At 51.8% G+C, this 13,092-nt stretch overlaps 7 protein-coding genes across 7 annotated transcripts; 3 read left to right on the top strand and 4 right to left on the bottom strand.

Moving 5' to 3' along the window:
* Positions 1-325: 325 nt before the first annotated feature.
* Positions 326-2,720, bottom strand: ASPBRDRAFT_48703 (LYAR-type C2HC zinc finger protein). The gene is made up of 3 exons (XM_067626146.1): positions 2,328-2,720; positions 2,111-2,233; positions 326-1,921 (listed from the first exon to the last, which is right to left on the bottom strand). The coding sequence occupies exons 1-3, from the start codon at positions 2,346-2,348 to the stop codon at positions 485-487; spliced, it is 1,581 nt and encodes a 526-aa protein (XP_067474005.1). The 5' UTR covers positions 2,349-2,720; the 3' UTR covers positions 326-484.
* Positions 2,721-2,983: 263 nt separating this feature from the next.
* On the bottom strand, positions 2,984-3,209 carry ASPBRDRAFT_200747 (uncharacterized protein; the record flags this gene model as incomplete). Its single annotated transcript, XM_067621474.1, has 2 exons — positions 2,984-3,057; positions 3,125-3,209. The coding sequence occupies 2 exons, from the start codon at positions 3,207-3,209 to the stop codon at positions 2,984-2,986; spliced, it is 159 nt and encodes a 52-aa protein (XP_067474004.1).
* Positions 3,210-4,245: 1,036 nt separating this feature from the next.
* Positions 4,246-5,057, bottom strand: ASPBRDRAFT_34869 (flavin-linked sulfhydryl oxidase ERV2; the record flags this gene model as incomplete). The annotated part of the gene is made up of 3 exons (XM_067623281.1): positions 4,246-4,591; positions 4,653-4,781; positions 4,846-5,057. The coding sequence occupies 3 exons, from the start codon at positions 5,055-5,057 to the stop codon at positions 4,246-4,248; spliced, it is 687 nt and encodes a 228-aa protein (XP_067474003.1).
* A 1,177-nt stretch (positions 5,058-6,234) lies between these two features.
* On the bottom strand, positions 6,235-7,404 carry ASPBRDRAFT_200745 (alpha/beta hydrolase; the record flags this gene model as incomplete). The annotated part of the gene is made up of 4 exons (XM_067621473.1): positions 6,235-6,394; positions 6,464-6,589; positions 6,679-7,191; positions 7,268-7,404. 4 exons carry the CDS (start codon positions 7,402-7,404, stop codon positions 6,235-6,237), a joined length of 936 nt encoding a protein of 311 aa, XP_067474002.1.
* Positions 7,405-7,752: 348 nt separating this feature from the next.
* pre3 (proteasome core particle subunit beta 1) lies at positions 7,753-9,110 on the top strand. The gene is made up of 5 exons (XM_067626145.1): positions 7,753-7,945; positions 8,008-8,053; positions 8,119-8,133; positions 8,187-8,462; positions 8,522-9,110. The coding sequence occupies exons 1-5, from the start codon at positions 7,909-7,911 to the stop codon at positions 8,844-8,846; spliced, it is 699 nt and encodes a 232-aa protein (XP_067474001.1). The 5' UTR covers positions 7,753-7,908; the 3' UTR covers positions 8,847-9,110.
* A 928-nt stretch (positions 9,111-10,038) lies between these two features.
* ASPBRDRAFT_48698 (uncharacterized protein) lies at positions 10,039-10,916 on the top strand. Its single transcript, XM_067626144.1, has 2 exons — positions 10,039-10,643; positions 10,832-10,916. The coding sequence occupies exon 1, from the start codon at positions 10,148-10,150 to the stop codon at positions 10,565-10,567; it is 420 nt and encodes a 139-aa protein (XP_067474000.1). The 5' UTR covers positions 10,039-10,147; the 3' UTR covers positions 10,568-10,643; positions 10,832-10,916.
* ASPBRDRAFT_137474 (putative cyclin-dependent protein kinase complex component) lies at positions 10,873-12,552 on the top strand (the record flags this gene model as incomplete). The annotated part of the gene is made up of 2 exons (XM_067618900.1): positions 10,873-12,192; positions 12,259-12,552. The coding sequence occupies 2 exons, from the start codon at positions 10,873-10,875 to the stop codon at positions 12,550-12,552; spliced, it is 1,614 nt and encodes a 537-aa protein (XP_067473999.1).
* Positions 12,553-13,092: the final 540 nt, after the last annotated feature.

Raw genomic sequence — 13,092 nt, 5'->3', positions numbered from 1 at the left:
AGGTGGTTCGGGTGGCGAGAGATGAAGATTTGATGGACGGTGGCAGCTTTTGACGGGTAATGTCCCACCCAATGAAGGCTTGTGGGTTTAACCCAGCTAATAAATTACTGTGCATTCATCGGATGATTCCAGGGAATAAACCTGATAGGGCTATACCAGGGACCCATCAGCCAGTGAGTGACTCATGCTGGAGGTGCTGCGCCATCGAGTCATCCTGTATCGCAAATTACTCATAGTGGAACCGCATGTTCTACAGATTCTAGATCCGGGGAATAGATGCAGGGGGGAATAACCAATAATGACCTGCGAAACCATTATCTGGAATCAATAAAAAAAGCGAATATAAATATCGAAATGAATCTTCAAAAAGCCATCCACACATCACAATCGCTATGCACAACAGAAAATAGTGCAGTCAAAAGATATCAGAAAGAAAGAAGGAGAACATTTGCCTCTCATGCCATGCTCGTATTGCCCATTAAGATCAAAAGAAAAGCACCACTTCACCCCGCTCGTTCTGCTTCAAGCGCAGGGTCCGCCACAGCTCCTTCTCATCATCGGCTCTGCGCTCCCGATCCGCACGGCTCCGGCCTTGATCCCGTCCACGGTCGTCGTCGTCAAACTCGTCCGTGAAATCGCGGTGGAATCGCTTCAAAACCTTGTTCACAGAGAACCCGCGCGTGCTTTCGGGTCCCTTGGTCACCAAGGAGAGGAAGTGAGTGGCCATCTGGCGCTGCAGACCATCGGGGACGCTGCTTTGCTGGTAGACCACCACTTCACGGCCGTCATCGTCGCGGCGAGAGTCGGTGTACTCGATCTGCTTTTGACGGCGCGATGGCCGATCACCGTCCGTCTGAGCGCTGCTCTTGCGCTTGCTCTTGCTAACATCAGACTCGGCCTGGCCGTTGGAGGCGTTCCGAACCTTGGGCAATTTCTTGGATCGACCCTCGTCCGGAGACCCACGTCGACTGGCCCGGGCAGCCTTGCCGGAGGTTTCGCGGCTGTTCACGCTACTTCCGGAGACCGATGATCCGCCAAACATTGACGAGACAAGACGTTCAGCGCGGTTCTTGATTGAAATCCCAAGACCATCACCGTTGCTGTCCTTGTCGTCCCGGCGAGTACGCTTGATGGGCGACGAGGGGTCCTGGTAACGTCGACGAGGGTGATCTTCACCATCCTGAGACGGCGACCGAAGCATCCGATCCAGACCTCCGGTCAAACCAGAATGCTTCAGCATGGGAGTGCCCGGGTTGTTTAAAACGCTAGATGGCGCATCCATCATAGGTGTGTCGGCGTCTTCCATGTCGTGATCGTCGGTGCGGCGCTTGCGCTTCTTCTCACTGGTCGTGCCGTTGACCTTGTCCTCGCCGCGCGAACGATCCTTCTTCTTCTTCGGTGCCGGAGTCATAAATTCCATGGAGACGTTCGGGGCTTTGCCGTCATAGACAGACTGGTTGATGGGACCAGCCCCGTAGGAGTAACCGTTCTCTTCATATGCGACATCGTAGCTCTTGTTCTCTTCCTCCGCATCAGTGTCGGCGCGAGTAAGAGACTTGCTGGGCTCGAAGACGGAGGGAGCATTGGCGACCATCTTCATCTGCTCTTTGGATTCGCCCAGAGAGACCTTGGATGCGTTGGGGGTCTTCTCATTCACCAAGTAGTCAAAGACATTGACTTGCTTGTCTCCATTTTGTGTAGAGGCACCGCGGGACTTGTCGTTTTCACCAAGCGGGGGAGTAGGAGCCGCAGGCGGATTATCGGTATCATTTGCATCTTCGACGTACGGCGCGCGGTGACCGTGAGCGTTGTTTTGCTTCTGGTTCTGTCTGCCGTTGTTCTGTTGCGCCTTGCGTTGGTTCTTCGTAGGCTTCTCCCGGTAGAGCGCGCCCTGGTACTTTTGCGCCTCGGTCATACACGACTGTAGGAAGGAAAGTCAGTCACAGGTTCTTCTTCAACAGGTGCACCTGCACTATCCCAACGAAGGTCCGAGTCCTCATATCCACCAATCAGGAAAACAGTCATAGCGAAAAGAGTTCCGACTCGTTGGACGAAGCGCAGAGTATATAGTTCGCGGCAAAAGAACATGCCGAGGGGTAGAAGGCCATACCGTATGCGACCGGTACTGAGTTCCCTGGAAGTGCACCATACAGTCAATGCAGGTGTAGGAGGCGCCGCGACATTGGTTGCGATGGGGATCGAGCTTCTTCTTGGTGAGAATATCACCGCAAGCCTAGAGAACCAAGAGGCAGCGAGTTAGCATGATTTGCCAGCAGAGTTCCGCGCAGGAAGCGGCTCGTGACGAAAAAGTGATAAGGACAACTCACCTCGCATGAGAAGGAAACCATATTGATTGACCCGCGATGTGGTGCGCGTACTATTCAAGTGTCTGCGCGAGTCGGGACTTTCCTAGTGATATATGGAGAACTCAAAGTCGCAAGGCAAGAAAAAGAAGAAAAGAAGGCGATTGAGAAAGGCGCTAGTTTGTCGGGACCCGCACTGAACCTGTCGGGGAACAAGCCAACCAAGCGATAGGAAGTTTTCTGGAACGAATGGATCCCTGCGCGACGACAAAATCCAATCCAATTCAGTCCAACCCAAACAAGACGGATGGTGGTGATAGTACGAAGTAGTGGTGATGGTTGTTATTGTTGTTGGCGGCGCAAAACAAATACGAGGGATGGTCGGACAACCCGAGCAGAATAAGCAAAGTAGGTCAGATAAATAGATGCGGACCAGATCCCAAGCATCGGCGCCTTCAAGAAAAAGCTTCCCTGCTCTCGTCTCTGCGTCTCGCTGCTTTGCTTTTACTTTTGTTTCTTTTCCCCCCTCGCCAAAAAGAAGAAAAGGGAAAAAAAGGGCCAAAAAGTAAAAAGTCCAGAATTAACTCTGGGTGGCGCTTAACTGCTTTAGGAGTGTTCCAAACCTTGTGCCAGGCGTTTGGTACCTGACGAATCAGGCCATGAGTCTCCCCGCAATGAAATCAACGAAGACCAGATAACTCGAACTTCTTCTGCGCCTCCTTCTTACCGCTGAGGATACGATCTGCTAAGAGACCTATTTCACTGAAATAATCGAAAATCAGCATGTCTCCTATCCATACTCGGTCTTCCATCTTGACTACCAGGGATGAGATTGGCCTGGGCTCCCATACCCCAAACGCGCCCTTCTGTCAACGAGGCCCAGGATTCCCATGCAAACGCTGACATGGTGACTTGTGGATCAGGTAGACCACGGGTGTAGCGCTTGCACATCCGAACATCAGCACGGACTCATCAGGAGACCTGACGCCGTGCAGCAAGATGGGCGGATCAGCCAGTCACCACTCAGCTTCACCCGCCTTCACCGGGTCGATTAGTGTAGCGCTGATTGCGAAAGAAAGATGATCCTACAGATGATGCGGGAGAGAATCCGATACGAGTCCCTCACCAGCGCTCTAGGCATGATATTATCTCCCTGTTCCATAGGCGTGAGATCGTCAGTCTACAGTTAATTAGACTTTCGGTGCGAGCCACCCTTTGGTTTGGCGTCCTGGGCTCGGTTCAGCGATGGCGCTGGCTTAACAACATCCTATTTCTATTTTTGTGGCCCGGGCCGCGCGCGAATTGAGCATCCTGATTGCTGAGTGTTTCATCTATGCGAAGGCGGGTTTCAGCCTTGTCGCTGACACTTCCAGTGTGGTGTCGTTAATACTAGTTAACTATATCGCAGACTGGGTAGTTGTCCATGCAGAGGTTTGCTGTAGCAGGAGCGAGGCAACTCATCGTGCCTTGTTATGTTCAGCAACAAACTACGTTAGTCTTGGTCAGCCGCGCCAGTCAGATGCAACTCTGCAGTCATGCGCGCGATACCGCATACCTTCCCAACCTTACCGGCCGCCCCGGCCACCGCTTGCTCGCAACCTGCTGAGAACCTGCTGGAAGCTTCGTTTACAGCTGTGTGACTGCAGAATTCCTGTTACCCTCTCACAATTGCTGTGTGAGAAGCGAAGGCCCCTTCCGGGAAGTCCGGGTGCTTACAGGGCAGATGAGATTCACATGCAAAGTACAAAGTCTGGACGATAAATGCGAAACTTGAATGAGTGTGGCTGCTGTAGGAATCATACGCTAATGTACTGATCCTGGCCCCATGCCCCTAGCGATCCTGCGCTGGTGGAGCATACAAGAACAAGTACTGGGTATAAACGAAACCAGGTGCACGGATTAGATACCAAAAGTCTGCGGTCCTTTTCAACCCCGCGTAGTCCTAGATCGTCTGATCAGTATCTTCGCTCCCATGGTGCTTTAAGAGAGTGACTAACGGTTCCCTGGATATCTCGACGGGAGAAATTGCATCATCGCTATCAACCTCGTCTCGAGCGGCGCTCTGGCTCTTTCTATCTTTCGAGGTTTCACCGCCCTCTTCCTCCTCATCCTCGGCGCAGCCGCAGTCGTAAAAGTCCCCAATGTTATTGCAGTCAAAGATCGGCTTTTCGAGCATGGTATTGACTTCGTTATGGATAAAACAGCCCCATCCTGCAGCCGCATTGCGCGAGGAAACCTGCGGCGGGTACGTCTTCAGATGACCCTGAAAGTGAGAAGCGCACTCCCCACTGAATAAGTAGTCAGCGACCATAAGTAGTGCAGCGAGAGAAAGCGGTCTGAATAAAGTACCATGGATAAAGTCGCGCAAAAAGGTAGATAAAGGAGCGAAGGGTTTCCTGCTGCTCCTCCGTCGGGTCCTCGGGGTATCGAGCTAGCATGGTGTGGAAGTACTTCCATGTCGCACGACCCAATTCGGCTCTGCGATTGGTATTCAGGGTCAGCAAAGGTTAAGAATGCGAAGTGGGATTTGGCTTTAGCCTACTTTGCAGTTGCATTCCCCAGCCGGGGCATTACAACCTCGCCCTTAGTGAGGTCATCTTTCGATACCACGGCCTGCGTAGACTTCTCCAGGTGACCAGGGGCACGGATCGCGGGACTCGGCGGTCCTTCAGGTCGGATAAAGAAAACAAAGAGCAGAAAGATGGAGATTGCGGCACTGATGAGAATGCGTCGAGTAATCTGACGGTTCGCCATGGTGGGTACGAATGTGGTGGGTTTCAGGGATATCGCAAATCAAGGCCGTCAATCGCGGGCCAGATCGTCAAGTGGCCCGTCTAGGGTATGCTTGGTATACGGGAGGTTACAGGACTCGTGTCCTGTTTCAACGAGAGAAGGAACGATAGGCGAAAGAGCGCGGAACAAAAGAAATAGGTACAGCAAAGCAATGGCGGCGATTCTGAAGAATGAAGGAATTAGGGAGCTGGGGGTTGCCAGCAACGAACGGGTGGGATGACTATTGAACTTTGCATGATGGCATGAGCCATTGATTGATGGCTTGAGTTCGACGTTTCCGCTCGGCGATTATCCACGTGGGGCCATGCCTTGTGCAGCGCCACTATGTCGCTGAGTCATTTTATGTCTAACAACTAGTTAGTTATGCACTGGACCTAAATCATACCTACAGCCACGAAGCCATAAATCAGGACCCAGTACGATAAACTCTATAGATGTTGCCAGATTGGTATTTCAGCATTTCTGATCTATTGGATTAAAAAATCTCCATTCGATTGGACGATCTTGGCTGCTAGGTCTTTCCCAATTCTAGTGCGAACGCGTAAATTTTCAACTCATAAATCCATGTGTAATCAGCCAATACAGCCAGATAAGAGACAAGCCAGACACCGTCTGGGTTTAGAAGTAGTGCAGAGCTGATGAAAGAAATAGCCGGATTCAGTAACGCCACGAGCATGAATATCATAAGACAAGAAAATCGGTAGACTCCACGCGGGGAGCAATGAGAAAGAACAGGCGAGCATGTGGTTGTCGAGACATAATCGATACAGGTACAGTGTTAAAGCAATGCTGCGGGAACAATTAAGGGGCCTGGAATTAGATCCGCGACAGATGGAACTGTTTGGGGACAAGTGGTAAGGGCAAATTAAATCGGGTGAATAAGGAGCACAGTCCCGCATCATGCAACGACAGCCACATGTGAAGAGCGCTGTGGAAAGGACCTCGCTCCAAACATGACTGCGGACGAATCGACTTGCAGGATGTGATATTGTGAGAAGGAGCAAAGGGTCGAAGGCGGTCATTAGTTCATCGGAATTTGTGAAGACGCAGCAGCCATGAAAACATCAGTGCCATCAGAGTGATCCGAGGGAGAAAAGAGAGTGGCGGAGCTGCCCAAACTGCCATCATGAAAAGGCGGCTATTGGCTGTCCGCGAGGACTTCCTCTCTCACGAAGGAGAGAATATGTTCGAAGTAGCCTGGCTCGGCAACACTGTCATTGTGTCCTCCATTGGGAAGAGTACGCCACACCTTGCGATCAGATTTGCAGATAGCAAAGAGCTGAGTCATGTTGGATGGCCTGGTCATAAGCTGCATGTTAGTGACATGCTGGGACTCAGCTTGTACAACAATTCTTGAGGGTACTCACGGGACTATCTCGTCCTTCAGCCCACTAAGGAAGAGAACAGGAACTTGTGTAATCTTAGGTAGGACATCCTCGCTGGTCCAGTATTGGTGGCAGAAACGAGCAAGGTAACGAGCAGGAGGGAAGACCCTATAAAACAAGTTAGCACTGCCTGGGCTTAGGACCACGTGGACAACATCGGCCCTGGTCGGCAACCAATCTTATGGTTAGGGACGTACGTAGGAATCAATTTGCGAATACTCAAGAATGTGTTTTCAAGGATTAGACCAGCGATCGCACCATTCTCTTGATTGTTGGCAACCAAGTTGATCGCCACGGCTCCACCCAAGCTCTGTCCATATACCACAATCTTGCTGTCCCTGGTTTCCGGTCGCTGCTGGATATATTCTAGCCCCGTCTGTGCATCGACTTTCAATCCTGTCTCGTCTGGTGTGCCTGTTGAGAGGCCATAGCCACGGTACTCAACCATCAAAACATTACAGCCCAAGACATCTTGTAGAACCTTTGCGATGGGAATGCGATGCCCAATGTTCCCGGCATTTCCATGAAACATCAACACGGTGATATTATGACCCGTACGTTTGCGCGAAGGGCGGATGAACAGGGCATGTAACGACTCTCCATCGGGGGTCGGAATTTGAAGGTCTTCGTAATCTGTGATTCCAAATTGTTGCGGCTTTGGGACATTCGTACGTGCATCCACGGGAACATTGCGAGGATAGATTAGCTCACTGCAAAAGGGGTCAGCTTCTGGGCACGCGCCACTGAGATATTCTCCATGGACGTCTCTCATGATAGGGTACGAACTTCTGCTTGAAGTACAAAAGACCGCTGGCTACAACAGCCAATCCGGAAGATGCCAGAACTGGCAATCGCAAGAATTGCACGGCACTGTTGGCCATACCGGCGATACTCCATGACGGTGGGGGCGGCGACTCCGACATGGCAGTAGACTGGCTAACCAGGCAGTGTCGCGGAGAAATAAGAGAGGTGCGGCTGGAACGGAGACGGCTGAAATGCTTGGATTGACGGTTGGAGCGCTAAGAGGATGCAGGAAGGGAGAGAATCAAGTGGTGAGGGTCACGATCCGGCGAGATACCCTGCAGCCTGGAGCGGGAGATAATGCGTCGGTTTGTTTCATCGGGGGCTGCTTTCTATGGCTGGGGGAAGTCGTTCAGGAGGCTTGCGGGGGAAGATGAACCACCCAGTAGGAACGTGGCTGTCTCTCACCGCCCGGCGGAATCAGCTCCAGCTGCCAACGTAACGCGTTCGCCTGCCTGGAGAGCTCCGTCAGAGCTCATAACCACCTCTCTAGCCATCGGTCACACCGCACTTGACATTTGCTTCCCATCCACTCTTCATTACCATTATACTGCCTTTCTTTCAGTGGGCGAGCTTTACTTTAACAAAGACTATATACCTCTTTCCTCGATATTCAACCAGCCATCATGGTCGGTCACGGTATGACGGGGATGCTCGGCGAGGGTTAGTGGTCTCGTGCTGCGAATGAATATTGTGTCGGAGCAGGAGCTGACGAGTTATTGCAGATGGCATTCATGTTGATATGAACCACTTGAAGAGTGGAGAAGTAAAGTATGTCCTGCAACTACTCGCTTACATTGAGACTTCAGTGAACGGTCACTAACTCTTTGGTATAGCCTAGGAACATCGATGTGAGTTTCGGTCAGCCTCCATTACAAAAGTCCGATGTATTGACGAAATACAGTATGGCTATCAACTTCAAGGATGGTGTTATATTGGGTGCAGACAGCCGGACGACAACCGGAGCTTACATCGCCAACCGAGTCACCGACAAGTTGACGCAGGTCCATGATACAATCTGGTGCTGTCGATCAGGTTCCGCCGCGGACACCCAGGCTGTAGCAGACATTGTGTCCTATCACCTCAACATGTACGCGATCACCAACAACGAGGCTCCGAGTACTCAAGTCGCCGCAGCGTTGTTCCAAGAGCTATGTTACGAGAACAAGGACATGCTAAGGTAGGCACACAACCGGTTCGACTTGGAATGGGCAGGCTTTGTTGACCATTCAATCACAGTGCTGGTATTATCATCGCCGGTTATGACCCGAAGCATGGAGGTCAGGTGTATTCCATACCCTTGGGCGGGTCTCTTCACAAGCAACCGTTCTCCATTGGCGGGTCCGGATCGACCTATATCTATGGGTACTGTGATGCTCACTGGAGGGAGAACATGACAGAGGAGGAAGGTATCAACTTCGTTCGCGGAGCTCTGCAAGAAGCAATCAAGTGGGATGGCAGTTCTGGTGGTGTAATCCGACTGGTGGTGCTGACGTCTCGGGGCGCCCAGCGGCACCTCTACCTGCCGGACACGGGCTACACCGGACCGGGCGTTACCAATTAACGAATGTATCTATACGGGACGATGATTTTAATTGTTGCTAGCTGCCAAACGAGCTATTTCATTTCTTTTGGGTTATACCGCAGTAGTGTTTCTTATGTTTCGAGAACGCCTTTATCATACCAAGACAGAAGACGATTCCAGGTCTCAGACTCCGAGGTATCTATTAAGGTGGGAAGTAACTACATTCTTCACCGAGTAGAGATATCGAGGGAGGGGATGTGATAGTGTGGGTGATTGACAGCGTTCGTCAGGAGTTAATTCCGGTCATCTTATAATTTGCTTGCTTGAGGCGCTATCACTTGACCAGATTCCAGTGACCGTTAGACTGTCACCAGTAATGGATGTGCCCTTATCTAGGGGAAGCCAGGGTCAATAGACGGGGTTAACTAATTCCGGAATGTCCAAGGCTACCATCCATGTATCCCACGCGCGAAGTAAGTATGGTACGATCACATCATCTGGATTAAAATACCGCTACGGAGTACCACCAAATTAACTAGTAGTCTTCCCCGCTACTTACCTGGAGAGGGGGAGTTTGGAAACATCCGACTGTCTTAGGGAACTGCTAGCTTAATTTAGGGGGGCCAGACCAAGATAGATGGTAGGTCAATGACGGCTGCCATCGCCTCAAAGGCGTCTGGAGCCGCCACCAATCAATCGGCGATGCTGGACACCTGCGCGGCAGAGGAGCCGCCATTCGCCCATCGCACCCCCAAGCGGAGGATGATCATAAATGCGACTATCTAGTTTAGGCCTGAAAATGAGGGTGTGTCTCTGTCGGGTGCGCGTGTATCCTTCTTGGTGGGAGCTCGCCTTATCCCTTCTCTGATAATGAATAATGATTCATGATATTTATCCGGTAGTTGTTGAAGATAAGCGGGTTGCAAAGAGTGGCTGTTGATGCGATCTCATGACGAAAGGCTTCCTCATTCTGCGCGGTCGGTAAGGTGACTTGCTGGATATCGCTGCAAGGAACCTCCATGGGGGGACCCTGCTGTACCAATCAGTAAGGATGCCCCCCAGTGCACCAGTAGACAGTCAGTGATGCCTGGTAGGTAATAGCCCGGTAGCAAGTACGTAGTTGAATCGGGATCTCGTATGGTGTACCAAAAGATGATGGATCATCTCATGGTATCATATCCTCGTCAGGTCGCATTCTTTCCTGTCTCACCGTGATCGGGAGGACTTCCAGGTCTCAATGAATTCTCATCTTTATTCGTCTTCTTCACCTGCCCATTCGATCAATCAACTTTGGGGAGTAGAGGGTGTGGATGTTGGTACATGGTCAAAGTGGGTGAGAGATGATTGACTGGGCCATGTCCGATGTGGACCCCAACCTTGCCGGGGACGAGAGACTCTTGTTCCCTTCCTGCATCATCCATCCTTCCATCCATCCATCCATTCATCCACCCCCAAATCCACCTTTCCCATCGTCCTCCGCCACCCTATTCCCCATTCCCCTTATCCTCCGTTCCCCTCTATCCTGTTTCTATAACCTGAGAAGTTCTCTCCGTGCCTATCTAGTCGTCACCTTCTCCTCCTCTTCCTCCCCATTTCTCCCCGGATCGTCCTGTCCCTCGCTGATTTATCGCAATGGACCATCCCATTGCCGACTATCGCTTGTGATTCCCTTCCCGCTTCAGGCTTGGGTCGGGTTCACGTTCTACTGCTTGCTTCTTACTCTTGTAGCTACACACACTCCCCTTCCCCAGGTGCTCTGACCCTCCACGCCACGATCTACCAGATCCAGACTGTCTTCTGTTCTTGGATCATTGACTGAACTTAATTACCCTGCCGGTATCTCTCCATCTCCCTCCCTCCCTCTCTCTCTCTCTCACTGTCTCTGGTGTGCTTTGTCCCTCTCGCGATGCCTTACGGAGGAATCCTTTCCTTGTTTGGCTCCCCTGCTCCAATGATATAACCCCTCGGTCACTGGCCTTCAAAAGTAATCGCTGACTTTCGGCCGCCGGCCCTGTACCGAGTAGAAGCACCCGCGTCTTACCTCTCTAACCCCGTCGGCTCTGATATGGGATCGGTCGTCGTCAACCATCCGCGATCGGATTACATAGAAACCTCTTACAACATGTTGGGAGGCGCCATCACTTCCTCGGAATCAGTCTATCGGTCCTCGTCTCATCACCAGCCCTCTCACCACCCTTCGTCACATTTGGAGTCCGGGAGCTCTAGGTCGGCCTCGTCCAATACCACCCCCACCTCGTCCACAGCCCCGCCGTCGACCTCCGCCGCCGGCTCTACTCGCCTCCCCTCCCACCCAACCCATGATGTACCGGCCTACATCAGTCGGCCCTCTCAACCCAGTTCCCAACCGTCCACGCGAGCGTCTTCAGCCACTCCGGGATCAGTCTACACTCACCCCCCATCAGCCTCAATGACCTCGACCACCTCCCACCATCCATCGCGCCCGGGCTCCGCTTCTCATCCTGTAGCACACTCATCATCTCATTACACTGGTGGCGGCAACCATGCCACAGCAGCGGTACCAACCTCGGCACCGCATATGGGGAGCCAGTCCTCTCCAGCTTCACCTCAGCTGAGACCAACCTTCCAGTCCCTCCGTTCCCTGGGGGGATCCGAGGCCAACTCTCCGAGTCGGATCAAAGTCCGTGATTTGTCACACATCCAAAGCTTTGCCAGTGAAGAATTCCTAGCGCAGAGGGATCAGGCACCCGGACAGTGGGCCCAAGAGCGCCAGTACGAGATTAGTTCCATGCCGGTCACGGATATAATCGAGATGGTTGCTGGACTTTTGATGAAGATCACCACGACGAACGACATGCATCACGAGTCGGTCCATCGACACATTCCTCCCCCAGATGGCACCACCAGTCTGAGCTCCCAGGCTACCAGCGTACTTGCATTCCACGGCAAAAACGTGCCAAGCATTAGTATCCTCAGCTATCTGACAAGGATTCACAAGTACTGTCCTACTACTTACGAAGTCTTTCTCAGTCTGCTGGTATACTTTGATCGCATGACGGAACTGGTCAATAAGGGCCAGCTCGACCGGTTACGACGTCGCTGGGACGGCACCTCTGCCGTGCATAGTGGCAATAGTTCGAGGCCATCTTCTTCTGAGCGGTCGACCACACTGGCGACACAAGCCTCGCCGCTCGTAACCCCGCCTTCCTCGTCTGGAATCGCAGCACAAGACCCGTCCAGTCCGTCGTCGATATCGCCCTCTCTTCAACCACAAGAGGATGAGGATCAATTCTCCCACTTTTTCGTTGTCGATAGTTTCAACATTCACCGGCTAGTTATCGCAGGCGTAACTTGTGCCAGTAAATTCTTCTCGGATGTTTTCTACACTAATTCGCGTTATGCAAAGGTGAGCACTTCTTCCTTTCTGTTATTACTCCCTCAGCCAGATGGATAAACTGATATCATTCCGTAGGTTGGCGGACTGCCACTGGTTGAGCTCAACCACCTTGAACTACAATTCTTATTGTTAAACGATTTTCGCCTATCGATCCCCGTCGAAGAGCTCGAAGCGTACGGTACCATGCTTGTGGAGTTCTACGCTAGAGAGATTGTCGCGCAACAGCAGCAGCAGCTGTCTCAGGCGATTCCTCGCTCGATAAATCCCACGGCGGTACCGGAAACTCCGTCGGAAGGAATGTATATGCGCACGCGCGAGAAGCCACGGTCTGACGAGCAAGAGGTCCGCCAAACGCCTACTCCACCCTAGCCAAAGTGCGTCTTCGGACAGCGTTACGGTCCCACAAGGTTCTCCTGATATCTGCCACATATCAGAAGTCATGGTGACCTTTGGCTTTTTGTCTGGGTGTACGTCCCCGTTGCTGAGTTCTTCTGTTGGTGCCATGTCTGTCCTCTTGGTACATATATGTGTTAGCACTGTCCTTTCCACTCATGGTTCGGCCTTCTCCGTTTCCTCTTCTCATAGATTTATACGCTCAGCACTCTGGCTCATGATTCAACGTTGCTATAACCTTGGGGTGCTTTATTTTTCCTGCCCATTCATGTCTGCCTCTGTGTACACAATTTCTGTCTTTGCATCTTGTTCGTTTCTCAACATTGGTCGGCGTTTCGGGGATGCCACTGGTTGTTTTGCTGCTCGCGAATCTGACTCTTGTCGGAAAGGACGCTCCGGGTTTTCTGGATTTTACTATACATTCCTCTGTGGGAGTTGTTGTCCATTGTACCTACGCTTTGTTTGTCTATCTTCCGGCCATGTATCAATTGGCCGAGTTTGGTCTTTGTCAGCGCG

The sequence above is a fragment of the Aspergillus brasiliensis genome (assembly GCF_001889945.1).
Source record: "Aspergillus brasiliensis CBS 101740 unplaced genomic scaffold ASPBRscaffold_19, whole genome shotgun sequence".
NCBI classification, from domain to species: Eukaryota; Fungi; Ascomycota; class Eurotiomycetes; order Eurotiales; family Aspergillaceae; genus Aspergillus; species Aspergillus brasiliensis.
This window is presented reverse-complemented; position numbering and strand designations above follow the sequence as displayed.